Source organism: Varanus komodoensis, unplaced genomic scaffold, assembly GCF_004798865.1.
Source record: "Varanus komodoensis strain SLA01 unplaced genomic scaffold, ASM479886v1 scaffold3, whole genome shotgun sequence".
NCBI lineage: Eukaryota > Metazoa > Chordata > Lepidosauria > Squamata > Varanidae > Varanus > Varanus komodoensis.
In genome coordinates, this window is record NW_025335761.1 from 66,188,720 (window position 1) to 66,210,951 (window position 22,232).

Sequence of the window (22,232 nt, forward strand, 5' to 3'; positions counted from 1 at the left end):
GCCCCCCTTCTGCTCCTGCTTCCGTCAACTTCACTCAGCAGCTCCTCCGGCTTCGGAGCACGAGGGGAGACGAAAACTCCTGCTCCGTGTGTGGCTGCGGAATTTCGTTCTGTCCGCATTCAGTCCTCCTGTGTGCCACTCAAACCGGGGGAGTTTCTCATAATCATTTGGGGTTTTGAACACGAGAAGTTTGAGAAACGGATGAGAAATTAATCGCGGTTCATCTTTTGATCAGGGCTGATCTAATATCAGCCAAACCAGCCTCCGATGCAATCTGAGTTTCCAGCTGAGCAGGGCAATGGCTGAACCCCTGCTGGGAACCCCCAAATTGGGCTCTGCCTCATTTGCATTTGGAAGATGGGCTTCAAAAGTAACTGCTTTTGAAAAATATGCATGCACACAGTTTAATTGATGGGCGAAGAATGCCTGCACCCCGAAGAAACTCCCACGTGGAAATACAAACAGGTTTTCCTGTGGAAAAGGAAGACGCAGAGCTCGCAATCTGATACAGTCGAGTCAGGATGAGCTTCCAACTGGAATCGGGAGAACTTTGGCAAGCCGGAGATTTGCTGGGTGCAGATCCTTGCTGGTGCCTGGCCCCAGGGTGAGATCCATCCCCACTCTCAGCTGAGCCGAGGGTCTGTAGCCAAACGACCACCCCCAGGAAAGCTAGCCAGCTGAGCTGGCCAAATGCCGCTCCATCTGGAGAGAAACTGGGAGCACCCCAAACAAGGCACTGGCTTCCAGCGGTGTGTGTGTGTTGGGGGTGTCCCCCAAGTACCCAGAAGAGGGCTGCGGTGAACCCCACCGGAGCCCGTCTCTCCCCGCTTCCCCTTGTGCTTGGCCTGGCCTTCCACAGCAAGCCGGGTGGGGGAGTCTCGGCATGGCCGGCAGAGGCCCAGCTGCGTGGCCGGCGGCCCCAGGGGCGGCCGCAGCCGGCACGAAGAGGGGCTTTGCTTGCACGGCTGCTGTGGCAGCTCTTTTCCTGGCGAGCTCCCCCTGCCCGGCCTTCTTCGGTGTCGCTCGCAGCTGCTCCTGGCATGCGGGGGGCAGCTTGTGCAGTGGGTAGGAAAGGATTCCTAGTGGGCGCTCCGTGAACCCGGGCACACTTGCTGGGCTGCTGCAAAGGGGACCAGAATCCGGGGAGCCGACCCGGGGAATCTGATGCATTCCCGCCCTGGTGGATCCCTTCCCAGAAGTAAACAGGTCTGTAAGCCATCCCAGGGCTGCCACGAGCCACTGAATATCGAGGTTGGCGGCTGGACTATGGATGGCCAGGGAGCCTGTTGCGGGGGGACTGGTCCGATTGGCTTATCGTCCCCCGGAGCTCCTGGGGCTGCCGCAGCTGCTTGGCCAGAACAGTCCTCTGGTTAGGGGTGAGGACATCTTGCCCCGGGCCCCACAGGTGCCGGAAGCATTCCAGAGCTCGAAAGTGGGGGTTTTCTGTGCCCGTGTCCATTCTGAACTCCTAGTATGCCGAAGCCTCCTGGGAGCAGAGCAGCGGCTCTCCTCTGCGAGAGAACGTGAGCGGGCTGCTGGGCCGGAGGCTGCTGGTGACCACAAGCAGAGCCGCCAAGGGCGGCGTTCAGAGGATGGGGGAGAATCCTGTGCGCAGACGTGGGCCTGCGCTGAACTTCAGAGAATGATCGAAGAGCAGAGCTGGAGGGGGCCAGAAGGCCATCCAGTCCATCCCCCTGCTGGTGCAGGACACCAGGTCACACCACCCCACTCAGGTGGCTGCCCAGTTTCCCCTTAAATGTCCCCAGTGTGGGAGAGCCCCCCACCCCTCCAGGCAGCCGGTCCCACTGCCGTATTGCTCTGACCATGAGGAAGCTTTTCCTGATGTCCAGCCTGAACCTGGGTTGTCGCAGCTTGACTTGATTACTCCATGTCTTGCACTCTGGCATCAGCAAGAAGAGATCTCGACCTTCCTCTTTGTGGCAGCCCTTGAGGTCCTGATAGAGGGGTCTCATGTCCTCCCTCGGTCTTCTCTTCTCAAGGCTGAACATGCCCAGTTCCCCCAGTCTCTCCTCACAGGGCAGCGCTTCCAAACCCTGGATCACCTTTGTTGCCCTCCGCTGGACCCTTTCTAATTTCCCTGCATCCCTCCCAAATCTTGGTGCCCAGAACTGGACAAGGACTCCAGGGGAGGCCTGACCAGTGAGGGCTAGTCTTGCTTCAGCAGCTTTCAGCTGAAATGTGGGACTGCCGGATTTGCCAGTTCAATCTAAAACAGATTCCGTTCTGTTTTAGTCTATTTTTTTTAAACCTGCAATATACTTCATGTTTGTATATGGATATCCATTAAGGTGAGCTATTTGCAGTATCTCTGTGAAGAACATCTGATCTATCCTTTGTGAGGTGGTTGCCAGGAGCAAGTCTGTGCCGCTAACATTTGTATTGCATTTGCAAAACGCTCGCTCTGGAATAATCTAGTAAGACATTTTGTCCAGCCAGCACAATAAAAGAAAATCAGCTGAATACTCCAGGGAGATTATTACATTCTTCCACCTTTACTGGCCCCTTCCTCCCTTTGCTCTGACAGCAGAGAACCTCAGGAACTAACTGTGAGAATTTCCTCACAATTCGTGCAATGCCTACAGTCATTCCCATCAGCCACAATCCCCACCAGGACCGGTCTCCATAAACTCACTGAAAGTTTGGTTGCAAATTTGGCAGGACCGCCCAAAGGCGTGAGGTGACCCCAGCTGAGTTGGGATAATCTTGCCTCCCAGATGTTGCTGTTTTGTTCTAGAGATGTTTTGAGGTACCTCTTGTGAAAGGTGCTTCTGTTGACCTAGAGGTCACTCAGTGCTTGGCAACAGCGCCTGAAACACCTTCTCAATTAACATGCTTCTTCAGCTCGCCATCGCAAGAAACATCAGAGACACACTGCAGCAGGAGCATCCTCAGTGTTGTCCATATTCACACACACACACACACACAAACAAAACAAAACTAAACGTCCTTTTGCAAGTATTTCTAACTACTTCATGAAGATATTTTTGAATCTGAGGGAAATTCCAGGGGAGAGAAACAAACAGAATTCTCATGCATCAGAGCCAGCAAAATTCAGTGGCCACCTGTGTCACAAGAAGGACCTCTTTCTATCTGCCTGCCCTGTGGGGCTCTTAAATATAAGAAGCCTGCCAGAGAAAAGGGGTGGGCAGCCCGAGTTTAGCATCACAAATGGTGAACACGTGGGGATCGGGTACCAGACTTTTTAAGTGCTAAACATTCCAGTCCTCTTGCTGGATGGGTGGGTCACCAATGTCGCAATCTCTCACAATTGCTTTTTTAATCTTACACTATTTCCATCCCATTTATGGAACAAATCTGTTCATTTTGGCAAGTTCTTCTCAAAACATCAAAGAGAATCACACTCATCGCGAGAAACGCGCGCAGGGGCTCTACGCGTGCAGCCATCCCAGAGAGAGTCGGCTCAAAGTGTATTGTGTGTGCGCTTCTCTGGGGGCTTCCAGCGCTGCTGAACGCCTGCCTCCCCCTTGCTGTGTGTTTCCAGATTTGGATGACCCGGTCGTGACCGTCCACCAGAGCATCGGGGAAGCCAAGGAGCAGTTCTACTACGAGAGGACCGTCTTCCTCCGATGCGTGGCCAATTCCAACCCCCCCGTGCGGTACAGCTGGCGGCGAGGGCAGGAGGTGCTGCTGCAGGGCTCCGATAAGGGGGTGGAGATCTACGAGCCCTTCTTTACGCAGGTAGGAATCAAGGTACAGTCGTGTTTATTATTATTATCGTTGTCGTCGTCATCTTCATCACCATCAGAATCACCACCAGGATGAGCGATCCCCCCCCTGCACCGTCACTTTAGTGCTGCAACCTGCCCCACGGGGGGGGGGATGCAGTGGGGCCCCCATCCATCCACCCACCCACCCATCCTTCCTTCCGTCCTTCCTTCCTTCCGTCCTTCCTCCCTCCCTCCCTCCCGTCAGCCGGTCCGTCGCAGCTTCTCGTATAGGAGCTCTCCGTGGTGCTGAATGGCATCCCCTCAGCAGCTTCACCACCACGGGCACCCAAGGCTGCTCCTCGAAAGCTCGCGTGAGGAGCCCCAGTGCCCTGGGAGCTGCTGCCCCTGCCCGCCCTGCCTCTAGGCAGGATGTGGGAGCTGAGGCATGCCTGGGGCAAAATATCTGCATTTTGCACGACTTCGAGGTCCATTTTTGGGCTCCATTGAAGATGGCGGCTTCCATGCTCAAAGCGGGGATCCCAGATGGCACCCACACTGCCCCGATCCTGCCTAGAGCCCCAGTCTGGCCTCCTGGGGCCCCTGAGAAGGTCAGCAGCCTCTGCCCCACTTTCTCCTCCCTGTGCTCACTTGGCGGTTCCCTCCCTGCATCTGAAAAGGTCGAGGTGACTGCCTCTTAAAGCTGAGCTCTTCGGACCACCTCCCCTTGCAGGGGAGGCACGAGGCTTCCCAGCATGAGGCAGCTGATGGGAGAACCGGGGCGCAGACCATGGCGCTGTTGGCAGAAGATGTGGGGCGAGTCGGATCGAGCGCAGGCTGGGGCCCTGTTGAAAGCCTTCCGCCAGCAGCGAGGGCGGGGAGAGACGGCCGTTCTCTGCCCCTTTCGTGCCTGCTCAGGATCACCCGGCGAGGCGTCCTCAGGTAGCCGGGGCCTGCGAGAAGAAGAGGCGGCGCACCCAGTGCCCAGCGGGGGGCTTTGCAGGCAGTCGGCCAAGCCAAGCCACGCGGACGCGCGTGCCATGGACGGTAGAGGTCCCCGGGGCACCACGGGCCCCTGGGAGTCTAGTTGCAATGGATGCTTCTTGAACTGATACACCTGAGAGGTGCAGACAGGCCCCCAGGAAAGGTGAGGCATCCCACTGAAATGTGGGACTCTTCTCCCACCTGGCTGTGGGTCAGGCATAGATTCCTAGGGGTGTGCTGATGCTGGGAAGCTGTTGTTGTTGTTGTTGTGTTTCTGTCTTACGCAGGAGCTGAAGCTGCCTGTGCAGCTCAGTTGGATTATTTGAACTCAACAGGCTTCCTGCCCCTTTGATAGGAAATCGGCCAAGTTAGGCTTTTCCTTGTTGACTTCCATCTCTGAGACAGAACATTTTTGGAAAAGAATGCTAAGGAAATTTGTGCAAATTGCACTATTTGTATGATTGGTGCAATTTGGAAGCCAGAAGGCACCTAATTCTGGTGCAATTTGCACAAATCATGCTAGAACTCATAGTTTTGACTCTCTTTTTTTGTTTATATAAATTCTTTATTGTGCATTTCAAAAGCTTATAACAAAACAAAAAGAACAAAAGACATAAAACTGAATGAACAAAGAAAAATAGCTGCATTGCCTAAAGATTAGGTGAAACTGTCGTAATGAATTCATAAGAAATTCATATGCCTTTAGCTATCTAAAGTAAGATACTGCCGGCACTAGAAGTAGAAGAGTCGGCAAAGGCGAGGCAAATATCCTTATATTTATCCATGCACAGGTGAGGTCTAAATTCTACCAATTCGGAGATTGGAAAAGGGTTGTTATTTATCTTTCCAGTGCTTAATATCAGTCCTGTAACTGCTATTTAACAGACAGAGCATAGGAAATTCATTTATGGCTTTTGGATGCATGTGGGATCAAATGTGTTTGTTGCAAAGGATCAGGGAGACAGTTCTGTAGACCCTGCACTTCTGTTGATGTTAAATGGGCTTCCGATGGAGAATTCCAGGGTCTCCTAACCTCCTCTCAATCAGGGGCAGAGGTTGGGCATTGCCAGAGCATATGGGTGAAAAGCGCATTCGTTTGGCCCACCGTCAGTCAACTTAACCAAGCCTCTCTTTGGAACAGATGGCAGGGCACCCAGTGTATGGGGAACAGAATCTCTCCTGCATAAGATGCACCGAAATATCTGTGGATGCTTCCCAAAGGGATGCTAGCGCGGCATCCCACTGACTGGGAGAGCAGAGCGCTGGCGCCATTGCTCTGCTCTTGGGGCTTGTTGCAAGGCGCCGGGGCCAGAGAGGAGGCACGCTCTTCCCTTGCCTCCATCGCTTGGCTGCTTCCAGCAGAAATCAAGGCGTTGGCCCTCTAAAGCCTGGAACCAGGCTCTGAGAAGAACGCGGCCACCCTCTCGCCCCAGGCCGAGAGGGTCGGCCACTGGCCGGGGGCTGCTCGTGTGCCCTCTTGCCCCCGAGCAGCCCCGGCACCGTCTCCAGGTGCAGCAGGGGAGCTCCCCGAAGGAGCGGTTGGGGATGCCGCACGGGGGCTCACGCGTGCTGGCGCAAGGTCGATGCATCAGGCCGCCCCAGAGAGCGCGCTGCGAAACCGAGCGATGCGCGCCTTGGGCGGTGCAGAGTAACAGTGTCCTTTTCCGGCAGAGGAGAGCGCTCTGGGAATCTTCTCTCCGGGCGAGAGAATATTTGCCGCCGGTCGGAGGCTCGCCCCTCTGTGTGCATTTCACCCCAGTGCCTCTCCGTCTCCCTCGGCCTCCAGTTGGCCACGGATTGGGGCGCTCTGGGCAAGCTCCGTGCTCTGCCAGCCTGCACGTTCTCGCCCCCCTTCTCCTGAGAGTCTGGACTTTGCTTTACCTCTGTAGCTCTCCAGGGAGACCTCCTGCACGCCTTTAGGCAGGAAAAGCCCAGTGTCCCCCAGGAGGGGAGGGCACGGCGGGTGGCTCCCCACCCGTTCAGTCTGGGTAGGGGGCAGGGAGTCCTGCAGCTGCCCCAAGAGCCCTCTGGGGCAGCCCAGGAAGGCTCTGCTTCAGCCTCATGGCCTCTTTTGCCCCACTGCAAGGCTTCTCCTACTGTGAATGGGGGGGGGGTGCCTCCTTTATCTTTACATCTGATCCCAGAAAGAATCCCCGCCCCCCGCCCAGTCCGTGTGTCCGTGTGCTTTCTCCACCTGCTCTCCGTTTGTGCAGTCGGGAGGTATTTTCTGGATGTGCCCCAGAGTGGATGAGGCTGTGGATATTTATTTATTCATTTATCTGGGGACTGGGCAGCAAAGCAGGTGAGAAAACCCCCTCATTTCCTGAGTTCAGAGTAAAAGGGGAATCCCTAAAGGACGACCAGCTGCCTGGAGAGGTGGGGGGCTCTCCCACCCTGGGGACATCCAAGGGGAAACTGGGCAGCCCTCTGAGTAGGATGGTGCGACTTGGTGTCCTGCAACAGCAGGGGGTGGACTAGATGGCCTTCAGGGCCCCTTCCAGCTCTGCTGTTCTGTGAGTCTGCGATCCTGTGATCCAGGGAGGCCACTGCTCCCTCTCGCCCCTTTGTCCCTGGCGTTGCTTTGCCGGCTGCCGCCAGTGCAGCATCTGGGAGCTGCCACGGCCTGGGGTCCCTGCCAGACTGCAGCCCTGGGGCCTGAGCAGGGACACACCTGGCCACACGTGCCGGTTCCCCAGCCGAGCGGCCACAGGAGGAGGCCAATGAGACGCTGAGCACAGGGCCTGCCACCGGGCGCAGGACAACTTGCGGCTTTCTTGGGTACTGTAATTGCCAACCGAAGGCTTGGAAAGCCCCGCCCTTGCATTCTCGATTACCTTGGCAGCCCTCTATCGCTCCGATTCAGTGGCAACACCTTGCTGGAAAACAGGCCGGCTGGACCCTCGGGGGGAGGGGCTTGGGGGCCTCTTGTGCCGTGATCTTGGGCTTCCTGCCTCAGCATCCGTCTTTCCAGGGCTGGAGTAACTGGCGTGCTCTGCGGAATAGGAGCTGCACCAGGCTGAGGCTCCCAGCTAGAACTAATTACCTGGAACAATCCCACTGTCAAAGCAATGCGCGTTGCTGGGTTCAGCAAAATATTTTTTCCGGAATAGGAGCAATTGCAGCAGCAACCACAAAAACTGCATTGTGCTTGTTCCTCTTCTGATTCTTATTCCTTTCCTTTCCTTGCCTTTCCTTTCCTTTCCTTTCCTTTCCTTCAAATCATGCCATGGTGCAGAAAAAGTGGAGAGGGAGACATCCCCCCCACTCGCATAATACTAGAGCCCAGTGGGGTCTTCCCCGAAACTGGCTGGTGGGAGATTCAGGGCAGAGACAAGCAAGGACCGCTTCACACAACCGAGAGCAAAACTGCAGGCGTCCTTCCGTGAGATGCAGCGACTGGAGGCGTTCGTGGGAGCCCCGCTGGCTTCGGGTTCCCTCTGGTGTCAGAGGCAGCGGGCCTGAGTCCCGGAAGGAGCCCACGAGGGTCTGCAGACCCCCGGAGTGCAAGCAGCCCCCTTTGCAGCTGCCGTTCCCGGTGGCCGGCCTTCTTCCTCGCTTGCTGCCCCCACCGGCGCGCACGGGAAAGGGACACGGCGAGCGAGCAGGGGTGCCTGCCATGGCCCCTGGGGCCGCTTTCTCCCCCGCCTCTCTCTGCTTGCAACGGCATGCGGGAAAGGGGTGCGGCGAGCAGGGCGCTGTTCCCGGCAGCCGGACTTCTCCGCTCGCTGCCCAGCACATGGGACTCAGTCCCCAGCGAGCCCCCGCATTTGGCTCCACCTGGACTGACCTGGCACCTGATTTTCTCCCTCCCACCCCAGGTTTTGGTTTTGAAAGCTCATGCTCTTTCCCTCCCAGATATACAGATACTTCTGGAGTGGGCAAATTCGCATCAAAATTAAAACGAGTGATATTCTTACCTATCCCTGTTCCACAAAGTCCCTCCATGTGACCTTGCTTCTTTCAGAAGTGCTTTCGAGCGGGTCACCCTTCTGGTTGCATCGTGCGCTTTCTAGCCGGTGGCCCCTGGGACGCTGCCCACCCCCCGTACTTTGCCAAACTGGCAAGCCGTTTTAGGCAAAGGAAAGGGCCCAACTCTCAAGCTCCGGGGGCCAAACACCAGGGGGTGGGGCCAGAAGACCCCCATGTTCTCACTCGCCCACTCCTTTCTTTATGCGCAGCGTCTGCCTGGTGCTCCGTGCAGCTTTTCTGGCGCAGAGAACCACAGAAGCCGAAAGAGGTGGCGCTCCAGCAGCCCAGCATCACATCGTCTGTTCATTTGTCGTTGGCACGTTCACATCACACTCCAATAAAAGCACGGGCATAAAAACATAACATACAGAATATCAGATCCGAGTGTCTATCCAAATTACACATATTTTTTTTGCTTTGTCCGTCACAACCAGGACATCAGCAAGCTCTCCTCTTTCGGCTCTGTCTTGGCACTCGGTCACTATAGGGTGGATCGTCTTTCGGTCCCACAGTTGCAATTTTGCCCCATTTATGGAGGGCAGCTGCACATCTGCCGTGGGTGCAAACAAGAGATCGCATTACAGAGGGGCAGGAGATGAGGTGTGGCTGGCCAGCAGGGGGCCTTCCTGGCACAAGGGGGCCACAGGCGGCTCCGGGCAGCACCTGCCTGGCCCTCCAAGGCCGCGGGCTCCGTGGAAGGGCCACCACCACGCTCCACGGCCTTCCCCGGCTGGGCCGTGTGTCTCCGTGGACCCGTTTTAGCTGGATGCGCTATTGCCTTCCGAGAGACTGTTCGGCCTCGCAATGGGGGGCACGACAGCCCAGAAATGGCCTAATGCTTGGCAGCTGGGGAAGCAGTGGGTCAGGGAAAAGGGGGGAGCCATCCCAGGACCCTGGAGGACTGCAGCCAGACCCCCCCCCCAGTCCCTGGGCCCCAGGCCGGAGATCCCGCCGCCTTGCGTACATGAGGGACTCCCAGGAAAGGTGCATGCAGCCAGGTCAGAGACGGGAGCACAGCCAGGGACAGTTGGGGCCTCCCTGCCCCACATGGAGCTGCTCAGAGGCCTTGGCTGGACCAGGCGTAGGGTGGGCACAGCGCAGCGCTCCTCGCATCCCCCTGGCAAGCCTGCATCAGGCTGGGGGGCTCACCGGGGCCCCAGTTAGCTGCCCCCCTCCATGACGGGGCTCCAGTGAGCTGCTCCCCCCTCCCCCCGTGCTGGGCTCCTTCGTGAGACTTGCCCTTCCCATGGAGAGGACCGGGTCCAGTGCCCCACGGAGATTCCCCTGCCGGAAATGATCTCGGGGATTAAGTTTTAGCTTCATCCCATGTGCGCAAATCGGGTTTTATTTTATTTTTATTGGAGAAATGGACACAAACAGGCTTGCTGATGCTCTTTGAGCATTTAATTAAAAGTGAAGGCTCCTTGTGAGCTGGGATTTCTTGCCTAATAATGCCATGATACGGAAATGTTTATTATTATCTCCTTTATTAGATAAGTTCTTACTGGGTTATATGATGTGTCACATTAAATTAGATTCCATTTTGGAAAGCATTTGGTTTTCCGGTTTCTGCCTGGGATTCATTTTCTGCTTTGAATTTAATGAACAAATCAAGGTGCCGTGTTGATAACCGAAGGCTTATCGCTAACCTTTCTATATTTATCAGAGGTCGGCGTGAATTAGTCGCTCTCTCTGGGTGAATATGAGATTGGAAAGGCGTTTAGAAAGAGGACACAATGTAATTAAAAGTCGAAGATTCCTGGAGTCGTTTCCTACATTCCCCAACGTGGAAGGACTTACGGCTTGGGGGCAAGGCGTGCCGTTTCCATGGTGGTGGTTGGTCCCTGGCATCTCCAGTCAAAAAGTCTCTTGGTTGGACGCCTTGGGACATCAGCCACGTCGAGATGTCCTTGACCAGAGCATGCGCCCCAGGGCTGGATTGGGGTTGCTGAACCGAACACCAAACCTGGCTCACCTGGAGTCCCAGGGTGGCCTTCTTTGGATGGTTCCCCGGCTTCTCCCCTTTCCCCCTGCCAGTCATTCGATGGTGGTCGTCCCCCCCCACCCATTCCAAAGGGCTGAGACACCCTTCCTCAGGTTCAGCCGCCAGCCGCAAGAGCTCCTACTGAAAATAGGCTGGGATTTGGGGCTTTCCCGGTTGCCCTGGGCTCAGCCAACTGCGGGGACGTGCCCCCCAAGATCTGCTCTGCACAGACCTATAGAGCTGTAGGGTTGGAGGGCCATTGTGTCGAACCAGCTGCTCAGCGCAGGACTCCAGCCAAAACACAGTCGAGCTTGGTCTTCAGGTTGAAAGGGTTTGAGCACCTCTGAGCTTTGAGTCTAAGACGGATTTATAATACCCTTCTATATGTTCATAAGCTGTGGATCCGGTGGGAAAGTCCTGGGAATATGCCTGGGAATCAGAAGGGGGGGGGGAGCATATGTCGATCCGGGAGTAAAAGGCCTCAAGGGCAAGCACGGCTCGCTCCGCCTGGTGTTTTCCGGTGTCCCCGTGACCTGGCAGGCAGCATGGGAACCTCTGTGGGCCTCTGCTCTCCCCCCACCACTGCCCCAGAAGACAGACGATTTGCCTTCACTGCACCGTCCTGGGACAGCCGGACGTTCGAGCTGGGACTCGTCCACGGGGATCCGCGTTTGGGAAGTATGGGAATTTACCTTGAGTCAGTTGTGACATCTGCACCGGCGCCCGCTTTCTCTCCAGGCACAAGCCAAAGTGCCAGTGCGCCCCAGTACGGACCCCAGTGTCTGAAGAGCCTCTGCTGCCCAGAGCCCCTCCTTCTGGTTCTGCGAGGACACAAACAAAGGACCACCGCTGTTGCGCTGTGCCATCCAGTTCCGTCTGATTAATGGCGACTCGATGCATGAAAGCCGTCCCAGGGCTCCGCGCGTGACACTGCGCTTAGCTGTGCTGAGGTCAAGTGTGTGGCTTCCTTGGTGGAGCCAAGCCATCTCTTATTTCATCTTCCTCTTTTTCTGCCTTTGACGTTTCCGAAGGCCACTACCTCCCGCAAATCCAAAATGGTGCCCCGTCCACATTTCCCCTGCCAGATTCCAACCCAACTGTGGCCGTTCCGGTTCGGCTTGCAGTAGGCTTGACAGGCCCTGCCTGAAGCCCTGAGCTTGAGTGGAAGTGCAAGGATCCGCTCAATGAAGACACCCACACATCGCCCGACACGTGCTCAGTTCATCCCATGCCCGGTCCCAAGGTCAGTTCGCATGAATGCCCTCAAGAGGCACGGACGGCCACCAGACCGGATGGCCTTACCAGGGACTGGCTGAATCCACGGAGGAGGAAGAGGAGGAGGAGGAGCTGCAGGCTTGGTGACATTCTCCCACCTCCATATCGGAGGAAGGATTCCTGGGTTCGCCCGTGGCACCAAGTCGTACTTGTTGCTTTGCTCTGAACAGCTGGTTGGCCAACGTGTGACCAGAATGCAGGACAAGATGGACCCTTCCCTGACCCAGCGGGGCTCTTCTCACCCTCCACCTTCAGAGGTCGTTTCTTTCTGCACACATCCATAATTGCCTTCACAAGGCTAAGCCAAACAGATCACCCCACCTCCAACATCAAGTGGTTTATTTTTGTTTTGTTTGGTTGAGCTGCAAAGTCGTGCCCGACCCATCGCAACCCCATGGACAGCATTCCTCCAGGTCTTCCTGTCCTCCACCTTCCCTGAGTCCACCTAAGCTCACACCAACTGCTTCAGTGACTCCATCCAGCCACCTCATTCTCTGCCGTCCACTTCTTTTGCTGTCAGTTGTTCCCAGCATCAGGCTCTTCTCCAGGGAGTCCTTCCTTCTCATCAGGTGGCCAAAGCATTTGAGTTTCATCTTCAGGATCTGGCCTTCTCAAGAGCAGCCAGGGTTGATCTCCTCTAGCACTGACCGGTTTGATCACCTTGTGGTCCAAGGGACTCCCAGGAGTCTCCACCAGCACCACAATTCAAAGGCCTCAATCCTTTGGCGCTCAGCCTTCCTTATGGTCCAACTTTCACAGCCATACATTGCAACTGGGAAAACCATGAACTGTTGTCGGCAGGGGAGCCCTTCGTATCCTCTCACATGCAGAGAGGGGATGGGAACCTTCCAGTACACAGACCCGACCTTTGGACACCATGTATTGGAAGCCCTCTTGCTCTGCTTTCAGCCGAGAGCCCTCTCACGACAGCCACGGTGGCCCCCGCCTGCTCTGCCTGAGCACTGATTCCCAACCGGAGTCCGGGCAGTTTTCCTGCACTGCCGCCCAGGCACCGGGAAGGTGGCTTTAGCTCCTGCAAGCGAACCATTGTGGTCTTTTTACGCATCCGATTGCCGTGACCGGGGCACTTTCTGGGGTGGCTGCTGGGGCGAAGGACAGCCCCTCCCTGCCCCAGTATTGCGGCCGGCTGGGCCAGTGGCTCCCTGCACTGCAGCTGAGCATCTGCAAAGCCCCCACTCGCGGTGGGGGAGACAGAGTGGGCCCGTTGTGCAGTCTCCCCCCATGCGCTCGTGAGCAATCGTTCCTCACTCCCACCCCGATGCTATTCGAGATGTCGTGCCCGACCCATTGCGACCCCAGAGACAACAGTCACAGAAACAGAGAAGCAGAGCGAGTCAGGAGGGGTTCCTTGGGCCATCTAGTCTGACCTCCGGCACCAGTCCTCCAGGCTCTCTGTCCTCCACCATCCCCTGGAGTCCACCAAGCCAGCACCCACCGCCCCAGGGACCCCGTCCAGCCACCGCATCCTCTGCCGCACCCCCCCAAGAGCATATTCGGAAGGGCTGCTCAGTGCCCCTGCAGGGGTGGTGGTCTGCAGCCCCCCCTTTTCCTAGCTCAGTGCTTGGGACCACCCTGGAAGTACGGGCCACAGTACTGGGAAGCGAGTCCGTGCTGCTCCGACACGGGCAACGGGCCTCTTTCAACGACTTCGTGCTACACGGAGGGAAGCTCCCCGCTCTCGCCTCCTCATCGGATGGGGACCCTTCCACGCCATCCTCACGTTCTGCGCCCTTGCCCCCTCCACGATTTTCATCGCCATCACATATTGTAATTGCGGAGCCCAATTATGAGATTACATTTGCTGTGTTTACGCTAATTAAGTCATTAGACATAATACATCTAATTACACAAATTGGCTGAAAAATTATTTTGATAAATGATGGGGATTTTTATGCTGTGGATGGAATTGTGATGGGGAGATCGACCCTGGAGGGGCTTGGGGACCGTGGGCCCCTGCCCCTCTGGGCTCGCTGACGGCCTCAGTGAGCTGCCCTTGAAGGACCAGCATGTGAGCCTTAACCATTACGAATCGGGCGATTCTTGACCCTGCAAGTGTCCATCGTGCTATGAGCAGGCACAGAGAAAGCAACGTATTTCCAGGCCGGGTGACTCTCCCTCCTTTTCCATTGCCAGCCCCAGAAAGGTTGGGAACACTTGAAATTGGGACCTATTTTCTCCCAAAACATGCACTATGAGATGCGTTTTCTACCAAAATGCATGTTTTGGGACAATAGGCAATGCCGATTTCCCTGCCGCAGGCGTCTTCTCTTGCCTTGGGCTACGGAGGCCTTCGTGGGGCGAAGACGCCTGTAAGCCTTCTCTGCAGGGGGCTGTGCCCTGTGCATTGCCAGGTATGACCCAGCTCTGAACCCAGCTCATGCTGTGTGTTGTGTGTGTGTGTGTGTTGTGTGTACATGTGGGGCTTATTTCTATGCATTTGTAAACCGTGCTAAATTTTCTTGCCAAAGAAAGGCCATATATAATAATCAAGGAATTAAAGGTTGGAATCAAGGAATTGGTGGTAAAAAAGGGTGTCATTTAGTGGATGACTGTGGCAAAACATTCAGACATAAATCGCCAGGCGGAGAAGGTATCCTTCTGCGACTTCTTAACGCACACAGATCTGAGATGGCCGCCCTTCTTACCAGCACAGGTCACGCGTCTCTAAGATCAGCCTCTGAACCAGAGGATGGCCAAGGTAACTCCAGGACACCAGTATCATGTCCCTCTTACTCACCTTTGTCCCAGGGAAAACCTTCCCGGACTCCATACCCTTCACAAGGGCCTCGTCCGAGCCTTTTCGGCACCCTTCCCAACTTTGCAATCTCCTTCGTAAGGATGCTGTAAATCATGATCATTCTCATCATCATTATTATGTTGAAATACGCCGTCTCGACGTTGCCTTCATTGATATTCTTGTCCGATTGTGTGAGGAAGCAGAGAAGTCCCATTCTCGCCGTTCTGCTCATTTACAATTTGAAATTAATGAACCGGAACAGAAGGAATCATTCAGGTGGGACTTGAGATGTTACAAAACATACGATTCTTCCATTACTTCATTTAACTTCGAATGCTGCGCAGATCAATAAATCAATCTTTGTTATTTTCATCTTGTCGATACGGCATGCCTGCAGTTTCGTTTTGTGTTTCAAGAAAATAGCAGCCCTGCCCCCCGCCTGCCCAGCCTGTCCTCCGTTCCTTCCCAGCCATAGGATTGGGCATTGTCCCGCCTGACCCACAGAGGGACGCAACCTTCCCGCGCACTCCGAGTGGGAATGCAGAAAAACCGGGATGCCGGAGGCCTTCTGGACGAGCTTGTGCGGCACACTCGCACCCGCTCAGAGCGCAGGCCACTGCTGCCGCCACATCCCTTCTGTCCCACCAGTCAAGATGGAGCTGGAACAGGGGAGCAGGACGCCGTGGCGCACGGGGCGGGCATGCAGGGGTCCTCAGCATTGTGCCGTGGTCCTCCCTCCTCCCCGAACCCAAATTCCAGGGCAACGTCTGGCAGAAACATTCTGCCCATCCAAATAGTGCTAGCCGAGCGCCGCTGAATCTTCCCATGGAGCAAACAGCTGCCCAGGATGGTGGGGGGGGGGGGGGGGGGGGCGCATGGGCTGCCGCAGGCCCCACTGCTCCTCACAGTTTTATCCATGCCTTGGATGAAGATTGGGAGGAATGACTTGCCAGGAACGCTTGCGGGCGGCCCGAGACTCGCTGGGGGAGCAAACACGCCAGAAGTCAGGAGGAAGAGTCATGGTGTTCCCGATAGGCTGCAGCACTGGGATGGAGGCTGCCGGAAAGCGTTCCGGTTTCTTCAGCATCCTTCCAGGAGGCTACGCTCTGCCAGAACAGGAAGGTGGGACTCAAAGCAAGGAAGGAAAAAGAGGCCTCGCGAAAGGCGTTTCTACGGCACCTGGCGGGGCTGGCGGGGCTCTTCCACCCTCTGCCCTCCTCGTCGTCATTTTATTTAGTGATTGAAAACGTTTGCAGACCGTCCCAGGACCGAAGGCTTACGAGGGGTGGCACAGCAGCAGCTTCAGCAAGCTTCCCCCGAGTCCAGCTGGTCCGTTCGGAACTAACTGGAGCTTCCAAACCCGTTTCTGTGCGGTTCCAGGCTCCTTAGCAGGCATTTCCCGTCCGTTTCGGGAGCAGAGGGTTGCAGCAGGCGCTTGTGCAGGAAGCACTGCACTATGGCGTGTGAAGAGGGCTTTTTGCTTGTGGGGCGCACCACGTCCGCCTTTCCAAGCTCCAAATCAGAATGAGAGCACAAGTCCACCAAACCTGTTCACCAGCTCTCCAGCGCGTGCTCGCCACCCTCCTGTTCCTAGTTCAGTTTATTTTGCACAGTTTGGTTTTGCTGGGCTGAATCAGCTCCACTTTAGCCGGGGGGGGGGGGGGGGGGAGCGCAAACCAGGCAGCGCTTGAGCTGCGCAATTTCCCGGCCACGCAGAGCGAGCAGGGCTTGCGGACACGAGCAGCAGCCGGGCACGAGGTGAGGGGTGAGGTGATCCTCAGAGGATCCCGAGTCGCCCCCTGCTTTGCTGCCTCAGTTGTGTGCTTTGCGGGTGGTGTGGTGTGCGTCCTGACTCGTTCCCACGCACGTTCGCATTCCAAGTGGGGCTTCGGCTGCCACCCGCTTTGGAAGCCATTTCTCAGCCACGTGGAGCCTGTTTGGAGTCTTCCTTGCATTCACACGCCTCCATTTTGCTTGGGGGAAACGTGTGTTTTTAAAAGTGTGCATTTTACCTAAAAAGATAAAACCGAACGTGTAGCTCTGTGCGGGTTGGAGGGGATTTCTTTTGTGTGCAACTGTGCATTTTTGCGAGTAGGTGTGTTCAGACATGCACATTTTGCACAAGTTCAGTGACGTGTGCAATCTTCCGGAGAAGGGGCTTCCTGCCTCTGCCCAGGCTGCACATGGGACATGTGCACAGAACCGGCAAGCGGGAATGAGCTTTTTGTACACCCCTCAAAAAGAGTGAGCGAGAGCGAGTGGGAGAAGTGAGGGACCCCCCAGCTGATGCATGTGTCCCCCCTCTTTTCTATTTCGGTTCTCCTTCCTCTCCAGCCCCCTCCCCAATAGCCTTTGTCCGTGGCACACTCTTTTAGGGGGGCTGAGCTTCTGCAGGCCTGTGTTTTCCGGCACAGCACCGGCTCCTTCCCGAGCACTGCCAGTTCCCCTCGGTCCCCTTGCCGGAAATGGAGCACCGTCATTATAGGCTCCCCTGCAATCCATGCACGCTCGTTAGCATAATTGCTGTCTAAAAATAAACGGTAAAGGAACGCAACGGAAACGTGATTCACGGTCGTTCGGGCTCTGCAGATGTGTGGGCAGGGGCGGCCATGAAGTTTTGGGGGGCCGGCATGGAGGTGCATGGACCTGCCCCTGGCCCAGCTGCTCCCTCGTAGCTTGTCTGCAACTCCACTGCAAGCCTTGCCATGCAGTTCGTGTGTCCCTACTCAGAAGTAGGCCCGTTGAGTTCAGTGAAGCTTACTTTCAAGTAATGTACGCGGGATTGCAGTCCTAAGGAGTCGTTCTCCACTTTTCTTGCAGCATTTATGTATTACAATGGGCTGTCCCAGCTTTTCAATTTATTCAGATCAGTTTACAGTGTTCCTTAGTTAAAAATGAATGCCTGATTTATTCACCATGAAAAATCTTCTCCATGGCCCTGTTGTGAATGATGGGTGGTACCGAAGCCACAGAATCCCCTCTCCCCTTCGCCTCCAAGAGAGCCATGAAAATATTCCCCTGCCATCAGGTTTAGCTTGCGATTATTCTCCCGCGATGTCGGTTGGTTTGTTTCCTTGCTCCAGATTCTTTTGCCTCCGGGTTGTAAATGTTGTGATTTTATTGTGTGTTTCATGGAAGCCATCATGTCGACCTGTTGAAACATACATTTTGGAAATACTGTAGTAATGGGGGAGCCATTGAACATAGCTCTGAATCTGCTATAAAATGCATTTTTAAAGCCTAGCTGTAAAATATATCAAACCCAGCACGCTGTGGAGGGATCAGGGAACGGGGCTGGCGCTCTCCTGGCCTGCGCCAAGCCACCTGAGCCGACACGCAGCCCGCCACTCCCCTGCTCTCTTGCCAGAGGGTTTGCGGTGGCCGCAGGCATCTGAGATGCACGCAGGACGTTGGCTCTTCCAAGTCCTCCGTTCGCCGGCTCGCGCCCCATCCCATCCTCAGTGCTGGAACTTGGGGTGTCGCGCCAGCCCTCAGTGCTGGCCGTGAAAGACTCCCCCCGAGCTGCGGTGGTCCAGGGGTCTTAGGACCCCAGCAAGAATCCTCCCCCTCGTGGGGATCACGGGTGCCCATTTGTTTGTGGTGGGGGAGATCCCGGGAAAGGGGTGCAGGGCTTCCGCCGCGCGCTCCCCACGTGCTGGAGTTCAGCTGGCGCGAGCGGGCAAGGGAAGGCTGAGCCCCCGCCGGAAGGGCCACGCAGCTGGCGTGCAGGAGCCGGGGGGGCCCTCCCCACAGCGACCCCCCGGGACGGTGCTTGCCCCGCCGAAGCCCTGACCTGCCCCTTACGTGTCTCCCGCTCTGCCGGCTGCAGGGGGAAACCAAGATCCTGAAGCTGAAGAACCTCCGGCCGCAAGACTACGCCAACTACAGCTGCATCGCCTCCGTCAGGAATGTCTGCAACATCTCGGACAAGATGGTCTCCTTCCGGCTGTCCAACAGGACAGGTAACTCCCCGAACCCCGCCTCCTGCCGGTCCCCGGGCTTCACCCCTTGCCGCGGTCTCTTCGCTTTCCGTTGCGCTCCGCGGGGTGGGTGGCGAGGGCGATGCCCAGGGAGCAGCAGCGCCGGTCGCAGCCCGTCCTTCCCGGCCCCCTCTGCCCGGAGGGCCTGCGTGTTTACTCACGTGCGAGGAAGTGCGTCACCTCTAACGAGGCTGCGTACGGTGTTTGCAGACGGTGTGACAATAGCAGGTCATATTATGCAACACGCTGGAGTACGTTCCTGGGAGGCAGAGTTGTCTGAGTTGCCGTTAATTAACTCCAGAGAACAGTTTTGCAAAGTGTTCCTACTCCGCCTTTCGCCTAGGAGGTTATCTGCTGTCTGTCTGTCTGGCCATCTTTCTGCATCAACATAACTGGAGGGGGCCTTGGTGCCTTTCAAACCTTCTCCCCCACCTATTTATCTATTTATTTTTATTTAGCACTTTTCTAGAGCATCCCATTAGCGAAAACTTGGGATAGGTTAACAATACAAAATGTAAAAAAAATTAAAACAGAGTCCTAAAATTCACCTATTAATAAAACCCCAATTAAAACAGTCAGCTCTTAAGACATTGGGAAAATAAAAAGGGTTTGGCCTGGCGCAGAAAAGAATAAAGTGATGGTGCCAGGCGAACCTCTCTGGGGAACGCATTGCGCAGCTGGGGTGCCCCCACGGGGAAGGCCCTGCTCTGGGTAGCCTCCCTCCTAATCTCCTTCAGGGAGGGCACCCGGAGAAAGGCGTCTGCCCCAGGTCTGAAGGGGTGGGCAGGCACATACGGAAGGAGGCGCTCCTTCAGGTGAGCAGCCCTGCGAGTGTTGCTGGCCCCACCCCAGCATTTCTGCACCCGGCGCCTTGCACACGGGGTCAAAGCGCAGGTGGGGCTCCAGGAGAGGCCGCATGGGTGCGTGTGGCGTGCCGCATCCGGGGCAGCCGCAGGGATGTGGCGGAAGGGCTGCTTGTCCAGGCCTTCCTCCAGCTCCAGCTGCGTCTGTCCTGCAGGCAGCAGGCCCGTGATCTTCCCCAGCCCCTCGCCCACCCCGCCCCCTGGCCCACTGGTGGGGGGAGCTGCCGGCCGGCCCCGCTGGCGGCTTTCACAGCCCGGGCCCTCTGGGGCGGCCAGGCATGGAGACCACGCCGGGACTCTGTGGGGCCTCCCGGGTGCGCAGCAACATCCCGCTCGGAGAAGCTCCCCAAGGACCCCCAGCGATGGGGAAGCAGAAGGCAAGGGAGGGGCCAAGCTGCCAAGGACGCCGGGCTACCGCCGCCCGGACCGCGGGAGTGGTCTTTGCACCTTTCAGGCAGAAAAGGGTGCAGAGGCCGGGAAAGACCCGAATGACTGGTGCCGGGGAACGGGGCAGGCCCCGGAGAAGGGTCAGGGCGCCTGGGGGGCAGGCCAGGGGGGCAGGCCAGGGGCCAAGCTGGCCAGATCCGCCCGCCAGCCGCCCGCTGGGCTCTGCAGAGAATATCCTGGCTGGTGGGCTCCCTCGGCGTTCCCCTAAATCCACCCCTTCATGGATGCATGTCAGCCGCTTTCCAGGGTGCGGAGGGGCTGCTGGAGAGACCCAGCCGCCGGCCTCTCTGCACCCAGACCCTGGCTCACCCCTCAAAGGAGCTGGCGGGGGGCAAGAATCGCCGGAGGAGAGCAGCGCCGGCGGAGGGGCTCTCGGCGAAGAATTCGGATGCGCCAAGTGCCCCAAGACACTAACGAAGGGCGCTGGCGGAGGAAGCCCTAACGAGGCTCCTGCGCTGCATCTGCGGCAAGATGGGGGCTTATCTGGGCTTCGCACTTGGGTCTCGTGCCAATAAATGGCCCTCCCTGGAATGGTTGCTCGATTGGGTGGTTCTGGTTTTCACGGGGAGTGGGGGGTGGCGGGGAGAAGGCACACCCAGGGAATGCAGTGCCTGAGTCCTCTCCTCCGAGAGGGGACCGGGCCGGGGAACCAGCGCAATATCCCACCTCTGGCTGTGGCAGCTGGACCCCGGGCGGTGGACCATGGAGGGGGTGTGCCGGTGGGACCACCAGCAACCCGGCACCTGCAGGAATTTGAGGGGGCAGCACTGGGGAGCAGGCTGAGGTGGAAACAGACCCTGCCTCCTCCAGCCCCACACTGCCAGCACGGATTGGCAGCCGCTCTCCAGCCCGGCTGAGGGTGCTGGAGAGGCCCCGGCTGCCCACCAGCCAGGCAGGGCTACGGGGGCCGAGCTCATGCCCCCCAGGGGTGCTACCGCCACCAGCTCCACCCCGGTTTTGCCCCCGCGTGGGGAGGGCGGGGCTGTAAGGAGGCAAGGCTGAGGATGCAGTGCCCCCCGGCTCCACCCCACCCCGCGGGCAAGGAGTCCCCGGCCGGTCACCAGTCTCCGGTCCAGAGGGCTGCCCTTTCCCCTTCCAGACCAGGAGGGGCCGGGCTCCTGCCCCCGGGTGGTTGCTGGGCGTCCCGAGATGCTGCCCACGCAGCCTCGAGAAGGCCGGGCCGGGCCGCCGGCGTGGCCTGTGGGGGTGCAGGCCCCCAGGGCCACGGCGTGGTGGAGGACGTGGCCTGGAGGACGCGTGCCCCGATGGCGGAGGGGCAGTGCAGGGCGGCCTCAGAGCAGCCCTGGGCACTGCTCCAGGCGGGAGAGCGAATTTCGGAGCTCAAGGCCCTGGCCCAGCTGCAGGGTTTCCGAATGGCCGGAAGGGCCCACCACGAAGCGGCCTGTAAAGTTGAGTCTGACACCTCCTGGGCGTATTTGCCCTGAAGCAGGCCTATTGACTTAAATGAGATTACTCCGTTCATTGGCTTCCAGCCAAAACAAGGCCAGCCTCTCCCAGGCTCCAGGATTTATCCCAGTGAAACGAGGAGGCTGCCGTGTTGGAACAAACAAACAAAGCCTCTTGGAGTACAGGAGCTCCAAGCACACTTGCACACTTCTGTCGGCAGGGTCATGTCTCTGCTTTTTAGTATGCTGTCTAGATTTGCCATAGCCTTCCTCTCCAGGAGCAAGCGTCTTTTAATTTCTTGGCTGCAGTCCCCGTCTGCGGTGATCTTGGAGCCCAGGAAAATAAAATCTGTCACTACCTCCATTTCTTTCCCATCTATTTGCCAGGAAGTGATAGGACTGGCCTAGACCTAATCATAGCAAGATATCTTGGCATGTCTCAGTTCCCGAGGGTGGCCTGTGATGCTTCAGGAATGGGGGCAGCCGCCCCCGGCACCGGACCGTGCTTGGCTCCCACCTTGGCCTTGCCAACTGGCGCTTCCCAGGGTGTCCAGCCACCTTGGTCTGCGCAGGATCCCTCAAGGCCAGGAAAGCGGGATGGCACGGACCCGCCCCACACGGCTTGCTGTTCTGCTCAGGAAGGCGAAGGACGCCTGTGCTTCTGACGGTGCAGCTCAGCTCATGGCTCCTCCTGCCACGGCAGCGGCAGAGTCTGGCAGCGGGCATCTCTTGATGGGTTAGGGGGCACGGCCTCTCCCAGCAGCGGCTCAGGACCCCAAACGCCTTGCCCTCGCAAAGAGAGCTGTGGTGGCCCAACAAGTTACGTCTCCGTGCCTGAACCCGCCCCCCATCAGTGCCCTGTTTGCATTTGTCATGCGGG

At 57.3% G+C, this 22,232-nt stretch overlaps 1 protein-coding gene across 1 annotated transcript in view; it reads left to right on the plus strand.

Moving 5' to 3' along the window:
* MDGA2 (MAM domain containing glycosylphosphatidylinositol anchor 2) overlaps positions 1 to 22,232 on the plus strand; it is a 193,508-nt gene that overhangs the window by 48,340 nt on the left and 122,936 nt on the right. The window contains exons 4-5 of the mRNA XM_044436278.1: positions 3,524 to 3,720; positions 18,486 to 18,618. Coding sequence (XP_044292213.1) covers positions 3,524 to 3,720; positions 18,486 to 18,618 — 330 coding nt within the window. The remainder of the gene's footprint in view (positions 1 to 3,523; positions 3,721 to 18,485; positions 18,619 to 22,232) is intronic.